General features: G+C 34.3%; 2 protein-coding genes across 2 annotated transcripts; one reads left to right on the top strand and one right to left on the bottom strand.

The window, feature by feature from the left end:
- The first annotated feature begins 238 nt into the window (after positions 1-238).
- On the top strand, positions 239-2,623 carry LOC122580629 (transcription factor ILR3-like). The gene is made up of 5 exons (XM_043752897.1): positions 239-491; positions 1,476-1,538; positions 1,760-1,837; positions 1,906-2,068; positions 2,167-2,623. Exons 1-5 carry the CDS (start codon positions 358-360, stop codon positions 2,446-2,448), a joined length of 720 nt encoding a protein of 239 aa, XP_043608832.1. The 5' UTR covers positions 239-357; the 3' UTR covers positions 2,449-2,623.
- A 198-nt stretch (positions 2,624-2,821) lies between these two features.
- Positions 2,822-8,336, bottom strand: LOC122580628 (autophagy-related protein 18f). The gene is made up of 8 exons (XM_043752895.1): positions 8,012-8,336; positions 6,705-7,154; positions 6,181-6,609; positions 5,326-5,541; positions 4,499-5,239; positions 4,249-4,412; positions 3,349-3,753; positions 2,822-3,109 (listed from the first exon to the last, which is right to left on the bottom strand). The coding sequence occupies exons 1-7, from the start codon at positions 8,204-8,206 to the stop codon at positions 3,351-3,353; spliced, it is 2,598 nt and encodes an 865-aa protein (XP_043608830.1). The 5' UTR covers positions 8,207-8,336; the 3' UTR covers positions 2,822-3,109; positions 3,349-3,350.
- Between the last annotated feature and the right edge of the window lie 1,923 nt (positions 8,337-10,259).

Here is a 10,259-nt window from a genome sequence, read left to right as displayed (position 1 = left end):
GACCTTTGTATTAATTGATTATGAGCTAGCTTTAGATGGTTGGCGGAGGTTAAACACCCATCCGTCACATTCACATTCACATTCACATTCACATTCTGTGACTTGTAACCTATGGATTATACAGGTTTGGTTTTGGGTCCAAAAGTAACCGTGGTAAAGCCCATTTGTTTTTTCCTAACATTAGAGCCCAAATACATGATGACCCTTATCAAATTACAAAATGTTAAACTCAAAATAATAAATAAATAAAAAATCACTCCAAACAACAAAAATTTGCTTTCACCGGAGAATAACAAACAAACAGACAAACGTCGGTAAATCACATACATATATCGCTATATCTATCTATTTCCGGCGATGGTTTCACCGGAGCATACTAATTGGATCTACGGGTTGACCCATGAAAACCATTTCTTTCCTCAACCGGTTTGTGTACCCAGCTGGCCGCCGGTCCAGGATGCGTTGACCGGTTCATTCTCAAACCCCCCTAGGTAATTTTAATAACCTTCAATTTTCCATCATAATTATGCACCATTGAATTCAGTGCTTTTAATAATGCTTGTGTAACACTTTCACATTTATTTTTTTTGGAATTTAAATTATAATTATTTGATTTAGCATTTTAGGGTAAGCGGCTTAGGCTGTACGTGGCGTATAAGAGAGGTTTAATTTAGAAATGAGGTTTATAAGAACATATAAGTATTGTTGGATACTACATAAGATTATACACGGATAAAATACATACAGTAGATTTCAAGCTATAGATGGATATCTTTTTGCTCCGCGGAAGTGCCATCAGATACATATAAATATACAAAAACTATATTAGAAGACTGCATACACATGATAAAGCGTTGTACGTTAAATACATAAAATAGATTTCAAGCTATATATATATATATACATATACACAGACATAGTTAAAATATACGGAGTAATATATTTCAAGCTATAGATTACTACAATATTTATGATCTACATTATAGTTTTTCCGACATGGCATGTAAATAAGTTGCCTCGTCAGTCGTCACAGAATACCAAGGGATACATTCAATAACATTATTTGAAAGTTAGATACACAGTAGAATGTGATCTAAGTCGATTACATATAACATATTTCATAGTTGAATATATTTGTAAGCACTTAACCTAGAGTGTTTTTGACTATTCGCTTATGTTATTATCCTGTGAAACCGAACACAGTAGATTGTGTATGGTTTTATTGACCATCTGCATCTCAAGGGTAGAATATCTACAGCACGAGTTGATATGACCTCATTTATCATATTTATCAAGGCTTGTGTTAGAATTTCATGGCTATACTGACACATTGTTTTCTTTGATTATTTATTTCTCAAAGTTTGCAAATTGGGATGCACCTTCTATTTTAAATATCTTTGTTGTTCATGTTGCTCTTTCTGTCTTTAGTTTGGTAATTCCCCTGTTCACGTTGATTTGTTATTCTTACTTTATAGTGCGGAACGTGATGGCTCACACGCAGATTCAGATGGACACAAAGAATCTGGCTCAAAGAAACGGTAACCATTGCTCTGCATTCATTAGCTTTGTAGAATTGCATTTTTTCATAGATGTGTTTGCAGGAGCTACAAACTTAATAATCTTCTCGAATGATTGGTAAAAATGACACATGAAATCCACATGTTAACTAAGTCTTAGTGCTACATACATTGTATCATATGATACTTGGTTACGATTCAATAAAATGTATTCTTTTTATCATCTCTTGTGTACATAACAGGGGGAGGGCTGACCCTTGCAGTGGAACAAGTTCCAAAGCATGCCGAGAAAAATTGAGAAGGGATAAGCTAAACGACAAGTATGTCATACACTTAGTCTTAAGCTTTATGCCATGTTTAGATGTTAACAATATGACTTGACTTGTAGGTTTGTTGAATTGGCTTCAATTCTTGAACCTAAGAGGCCTCTGAAAGTTGATAAGGCTGCTATTTTGGTTGATGCTGTACGGATGGTGACTCAATTAAAAAATGAAGCCCAAAAGCTGAAAGACTCGAATTCTGATCTCCAAGAGAAAATTACAGAGTTGAAGGTGATCCCTTTGTCTTGTATCTCAAATGGTTGTATATTATCTTCAATTAGGTGATCCCTATTCTGCAATCAAGTTTCTGATTTTCCTGACCCGTGTAGTCTGAAAAGAATGAACTCCGAGAGGAAAAGCAGAGGCTGAAGTCCGAGAAAGAGAAACTTGAACAACAATTGAACTCAATGAACACCCAACCTAGCTTCATGGCTCATCCACCTGCAATCCCTGCCGCCTATCCAGCCGCTGTTTCAGCCACCCAAAGTCAAGTGACAGGCAGTAAGTTAGTGCCGGTCTTCAGCTACCCGGGAATGGCTATGTGGCAATTCATGCCTCCTGCCGATGTTGACACCTCACTTGATCACGAACTTCACCCTCCAGTCGCCTAATTTGGCCATAAAGGCTTGACAAAGTAGAGGCGATCATCCAGTTTGCCATTGTGTTTATGACTTTTAGGCTCTGAGTATGTAATTTATAGAGTCAAGTACATGGTATACCTTACCTTTTAAATTATACCTATTGCATCTTACCAATTCAATGTGTGATATTCTTCTGTTCCTGACATGTGGGGATGTTTCATTTTGCTAACTGAACTTATCAAAAGCACAAGTCTTAATGCCAGTCAAGACACACGTCATGTTTAGTTTTGCTAACTCAACTTTTTAAAGGCACAAGTCTTAATATCAGTGAAAACACATGTTTACATATTCGTGATATCAAACTACATTAAATGTGGTTCTCTAAATAAAAGTTGATGGTTCATTTGGTCATGAAATATATGTTACTTTCCACCTTAGAAACCAATACAACAGAAACATACGAAAAACCAGAAATCAAACAGTTGCACTTGATGCTACTATCCACATCTATACAACTGATTATTTTTTGATGATTCAGGTGTTATTTACATTGGTCATCAGAACAACAAACCTTGAAACAATCTCCGAACCCCACACTCAAATAAAGCTCTCATCGAGACTCACTTTTCTTTACAATAGAACCATCATGTAGAAGTAAAACCCTCGGTTGAATTGAAACAAGACGTATAACCTGAAAAGTAAAAACGGTCCATTAATATTATTATCAGCATAATGTTCTTTACTAGTCCAATAAAAAACAAAGATCATGTGGCATCAGATAGAGCCTTGCGAACAATAAACTTGAGCCATCTCATTCTAGGATTTAACTCATTTGAACTTTCTAATCCATTATGATCAATAACCCAACATGCCTATTTTGCCAGAGCTATATAAAAAATTGATGGACATGTTAAATCTATAACACTGTACCTTCAATCAAACTCATCACCCTGATCTTCAAAGTGGTTCTCCAGTTTCTGATCTACATTATTATTTACAAGCTGGGGCTGGGTCTCACTCACTGAGTGCTCTCTATTATTTACAGTCTCAGGTTGAGTGTGAGATATTGGACCGCTGTCGTTATTTACAAAGCCATTAGTATCTTCTAATGGCATTTGACAAGCATCCTCCCCAGTTTCTTCATTGCCATTCTTAAGTCCATTATCTGCAACAGTATCTGTCATTGAGTGGATAGGATCAAAGCTGCTACCATTCGAAAGCTTATCATGTTCATACAACCCGGATGGGCTGCTTCCACTAAAAAAGTTATCATGTTCATACAACCCGGAGGAGTGATGAGTGCTCCCACTACTATTGTTATCTGAAGAAGGAACTCTGGAAAAAAAGTTTGAAATCGTGGTGGTTAGAAGAGCCAGCTACAATGGTAGAACGGAAAAAGAAAAGCTGCAATAAAGCAATTTTGACCCATTTACTTATGTATGAGTCAATTTGGGTTGCATTTAATCTTAAACAAAAAGGGACCGCGAAACAGGTAACAAATGTCTTGGAGCTTAACGTTTTTGGTAAAACAGCTCACACATCAATCGGGTTGTCTTTTATATCTCAAACAAGTAAAACGTTCCAATGTGTCGCGCAAAGTATTATAATCCACGCAACCCCCTAAATCATCTTCTGTCCAAGATTCAGATTAATGTTGTGATAATGGTGATTTTGCAATCATAAGTAACGTGTTAATAAATTACAAAAATCATATATAGTGCAGGTCAACCCATTTGGTCCCATTTTGATTCAGATTATTGTTGTGCTAATAGTGATTTTGCAATCATAAGTAACGTGATCTTGCCACCTTTGATACATATTGATACATACCTTGTCATTTGACCCTTGGGCCCTTGAAGATCAACAGCTGGTACCAAGTACCTAGACCGAGCTTCAACTGTGTGGGCTGGAATCTTCTCAATTTCAAATTCGCCCTCTGAATTGTTTTCCCCGTCCATTGTGATATCTTGTACCATCAAAGATTGGAAGTTTATCTGTCCACGGCCATCAAAAATACAAATTTATCAGTTGGAAATTTGAAATAAAAAAACTATGCACAGTAAAAGACATTCGCTTGTACCTGTGCTCTTGCCCACAGCGGGGTCTGTATAGGATGCATATGTAACTCAACTTCAGAAATATAAACATGATTCCTTTCCTCAACACTGACATTATCTTTTTTTAGCTTACTCATACCATCAAAGTAATCGCTATTTTCATTTCCACTTCTTTCAGGGAATACCTTCCTATTGTCTGTATGCCCATTCTCACCATAAATGTCCACATTTTCTTCTCGTTCCCTTCTATTCTGTTTATTACAAATGTTCCACTTCTGAATCGGCTCAACAACTAATCTTGAATCATGATCAGGAGCTGATTTATAATCAGCTTCTACTTCAGACAATAATCGCAATGCATACTGAATCACATAACCAGACGAAGAAAAAACCAGCATGTGGTATTTTGACGTATCAGAGCCTATACTTCTGTCCATATTATTACTCTTGCATTTATGGAAAGTAGAAGTAATAACCCCGGAATATGAATTCATCCTACCAGATGCTGCTGCCGCCGCCCCAGTCACCATGTTTTTCCACCCACTATTTCCATTTCTTATTCTGCCAACCGCAGAAAGTGTAATTGGAGGCTTATTGGTGGCGTCATAATTGTATCCTTGATTGTTAGTAGTCAAAAATTCTTCAACTGTTTGTATATTAACTGGTCCCCCAGATGGAGATATAGCGAAGAGATGGCTGGTGCCTCTTGAGGAACTTATAGTGATCCAACGGCTGTCCACACTAAAACTTATGTCCTGTATAACCTGATTTATTGTGTAGAAAAGTTGACAGCCTTGTATTGAAGAAAATCAAAAATCACAAAATGAATCTGAGTCGCTGAGTATCTTACCGCATTTGTAAAACCACGTTGAAGCCTGTAAAGGTGTACATAAGATGCACTGTTTTCTGGGTCAGGCATTATACGATAAACATTAAAGTTATGACCATGAACCGAAGCTGTTACCAACAAGGTACCACTAGGATCAAAACATAAAGATGCGATAGCACTGTCATGTGCCTTAAATTGAGCAATTACTGATTTGCTCACAACATCTCTCACTATCACCTGACGAACAGAATAAAAATGTTAAACCCAAGCATACAAATCGCAATTAAAATGCTTTCATGCTATCGAGAAAGAACACGAGATCACCATACACTAGTAGAGTTTTATAACTTAGAAAGATGTAAAAGAACAAGCTACAGAATAGGATGGTGGGGCAATTATAAAGAGGCATTTCTTATCACATAGTGGATCATTTTGGTTATGACATCTAATAATTATATGTTGTCCAAGAGTACACGGAAAACATAACAAGCATGAAAACTAAAATTTATCAGAGTTAGTATGTTAAATTTCGATGAATATTAGTATTATATACATTTTTATTAATTAATGACGTTGTCATAAGATACTCGTTTCATATAATTGTTATTTTCTGGATGATAATATCATCGAATCTGAATACTTACTAAAGAGTTGTATTTCATTCAGTGCTAAATCCAAACAGAAGGTTCAATTGATAATTATATCTCATTCAGAAGGTTCACTTAATGCAATTTTCAAAAACTTTTTCTCATTCAGAACCAACTCCAGACATTGTTTTCTAATCATTTATACATATAATTCATTCAAGACTACATCATGTTTATAGTTCCATCAAAAATAGGACCTAAAAGATACTTAAAAAGAAAAACTATATACCATTCCAACATTCTCTGTATCTGGTAAACGGCCATTAGGAGTTCCACTATCCTTCCTTGCAGGGTCACTAAGTTGCTGAGGCATGTTACCATCTGGTAGGAAATCAGAATAATACCTAGAAAGCTTTTTATAACCAATATCTCCAAGTGTAACAATTCCTACAGCAAGCTGCTTGCTTGATTGTTTTGCATAGTGTGCAACAATGCTCCCATTTGTGCCAAGGGTATTAAAAGTTCTAGAGTGAGTAAGATGCTGTGGGCTAACACGTGTATTTGGTAATGCAACAGCACTACCACTATAAGCAATCCATCTAGGACCAACAGCAAGGGGCCCCAACCCTATATTTTCAAATCGGGGAGAGCTTGCTACTATAGGATTTGTGAGAATAGTGTACTCCCTTTGTAAGGTTGCAACATCAAAAAAATGCACCTGTAAATTGTAATGCATATAAATGACAACTATTGTTCATATAATACATTGTACAAAGCTAATGTAGCTTAAAAACTATCACTAAGCAAACAAACCTGCGCAGCTTGTAGAACAGCAACAACACGCGAACTGCATCTCACCGAGTGTACCACCGATCTGAACTTCAACTCTTTGACATAGGATTGGGATTTTAATGAATAAAACCGCACTACAGTAGGTACAGACCCACCATTTAGTTGATCATGACCATTTTTAGTAATGCCTGGCCCAATCTGAGCATTTCCACCTGCAGAGAAGGACCCGGCTGCACAAATTACAAGCAGAGGGCGCTCGTTTGCATAATCAACATGAGAATGGTTTGACACAGTTGATTTTGGCAGTATTTGCATATAAGAAACGGCACCATCATATCGAGAAACTATGTTACGCACGTTATTTGCATCTTCAACATCCCATACATGGAAACCATATTGATACCCTAGCAAAAGCACTCTGCGGGTGAGATCTCCCTCACGTTCGAGCTTGTCAAACCCAGCCCAGAGAACCTTTTGTGACAAAGCATAAAAAGACTGACATGTCAATGCCCAGTATGAGTGACCAAACAAGTACATAACATAGAAAATATAACAATGATCTAATACCACATGAGCAAAAAGTTCACAAATTGATAATATATCTTCTTATAAACATAAAGACAACTCAACCAAAAACAACTAAACCAAGAGCATCCAGTAATATAGAAGACATCAATTTGTTCTTGGATAGTTAGTCAATCACACCGGCACATTCTTCCATCAATGTATTTACCAATAAAAGACAGCAATTTATACAACACACAGTGTCTCTTTAGTGTCGTATTATAAGAGAAACATTTAAGCATGTGTCAGCTAACTTATCTAACGCTTTATATAAGTAGCATATGGAAAAATGTGCTACCACCATCATGCCACAACATTACAAAGATGACGCCTACAAAGTTGGAATTTTGGTACTAGATACTAAATAATAACTGTATCCTAATGCCTAGATGCTTCAATAAAAGCAAAATAACCAACAACCTACATTAGATCACCACAATAATCTATGCAAGGTAGCTAATTATCACATGTACATTAAAACAAGAATCTAGAATTCGCACAAACGTCATAAACTGCAACCAATCCGTCATAAACTCTGAAAAGTAACGTGTCTCTACAATCACGCATTTCAGCATTTCTTTTTCTTTCATAAATCACAAAAGGTTTCAACTTTTTAAATCATCAGATTCAGTAAAATCACAATAAACCTCATGCCACTTTCAATACTTAACGTTTCTCGTGTACTAGAACTTGTAATGTAAACACACGAATTCAATTAGCATATATGAAAACACAATACATACAACAAAAATGACAATCCTCACCTGATCAGGAACTGCATCATTATCCCTATCCCTATCAACTATCGCAGCGGATGCCGCAGACCTAACACTCGACGCAACAGTCGACGCACCAGACGACACAATCCTCAGATAACTCGATATCGACCTAAACGAATTCGGTATAAAACCATTCCCACCACCACTTCCTACTTTTTGCTTCTGATCAATCTTCCTCATCACCAAATAACAAATCCTTGTTCAACAAATCAAATTCAACACTATTTTTTATTCTCCTATTATTTTCACTGATCATAACCTCACAATCTTCTTATATATACATATATAATTATTACTTATTTTAAAATATATACATTAACAAACAGAAATTAATTTTTTCTAAAAAAAATACACAAATTCAAACAAAACAATATAAATCCTTCCAGAAAAAAAATATAACGAAGGATTTAATATTTTGATTTCTGATCTAAAAGTATTTACAACGCAAAGAATCTGATTAACTAACAGAAACTAAACATATTTTTTTTATAAACAAATTGAAATTGAAGATGTTAGGGTTTTTAGATTATTAGGTGAAAAACTGTTGATGATGATGATGATGATGATGATGAAATTTGTGATATATACATTTATATAATATAAAAAAAATCTATATATAGGTGTATATAGACGTAAAATGATTAATTATTATTTTATTTTATTTTATTTATACGGATAAATATGTAAAATAATTAAAAGATAATAATAAACGGAATGGAATCTCATAAATTTGAGCGAGAAAAGGGAGGAGATAACGAGAATTAATTGAAAAGAAAGAAGGAAAGAAGGAAAGAAAGAAAAGAGTGTTTTCTGGTTTACGGAAATTTATTTATATGTGACCGCTCCCACACGTATTGTTTTTCTATATTTCTCTCTTTTCTATTTTTTCTTTCAATGTGGTTGTAAATCTATCTCCTCAAGAGTTTTTTTGTTTTATATGGCCTCGATTTCATATGGAGCACAACTTAGACTGTTAAAAACAAATAAAATGTAAATTAGTGTAAGTAAATTTCAAATATTTTATGACATGGCTGTGTATATCGATACACTATATTCTTATTGTATGTTATTATATATTTTAATTTTTAATGTTAATGTTAATAACTTGATAGGTTAGTATTTGTATCACAAAACTGTTTAAAAATTGCTAGATACAGTTATATAATGTATCCTAATCCTAACTTCTTAACTATAGCTCTTGGTGTTTTATTTAGCAAAATTTAAATATTTTTTTGAAAAATGATCATGAAATCTCTTAACTCGCATATATTTACGGAACTAAATTGTCATTGAGATTAACATGGTAATGGAATTGGCAACAAATTAATGAAAATGAATCCACAAAATCTACTCAATTTTGTTATGGCCGGACTAGGTGATAGGTTTGATTATTTGATATATAATTTGTTTATAAAAGCTAACTACTAATTAGTGGCGCTAAATAAAAATTAAATACTGTATCCTTTTCCTAAAAACAGATTTTTCCAAATGATCCATGTTGTATCACAACAATCGTATGACGACATTGATGAATGACAACATTGTTACTCATCATGTTTATAAGACATATAATTAACACACACACCATAGTTATATGACAATAGTATTTGGTAATCATACCTTATATACACATACATTATCCATACAAGGCTGTAAAACATTAATCAAAGGTGTATAACTAAAAGATAAATACACATATCATTATATTTTTTAATTTCTTTGTAACGATTTGTTTACAATGTTATTTTAAGGACCTACTAGAATTGGATAGATATGTGAAGTTGTCAAATGGAATGAGTAATGAAATGGCGAATATTCCTTCTGGGGTGATGGATACGATCGAAAATTCGAAACCCTTGGTTTAATACTTTAATGGGCTTCCCATGGTAATATACTTAGGGCCGGTTTGTTTTTTTTTAAATATTAAGTGACTGAATAGATAATTATTGTTAAATAAAAAAACAAACAGTATTAATGACTTAATGAATTAAGTATTTTTGATTAAGTCATTACTTAATTTATCAAGTCCCAAACAAACGCAACCTTATACTACAGTAATATTGGAAAGAGGAAAAAAATATGTATGGCCATAGGAAAAGTTATATTTCATTTTAGATTAAATTACACTTACATTATTTAAAAAAGATGTTGCTAATAGCAAATATAGTTTTAGGTTATCACTAGATTTTAGACCTGTGTTTAACACTGGACACAGAGTTTACGAAATAATCAA

The sequence above is a fragment of the Erigeron canadensis genome, chromosome 8, assembly GCF_010389155.1.
Source record: "Erigeron canadensis isolate Cc75 chromosome 8, C_canadensis_v1, whole genome shotgun sequence".
NCBI classification, from domain to species: Eukaryota; Viridiplantae; Streptophyta; class Magnoliopsida; order Asterales; family Asteraceae; genus Erigeron; species Erigeron canadensis.
Note: the sequence above shows the minus strand (reverse complement) of the source record. Positions and strands in the feature narration are given on the sequence as shown.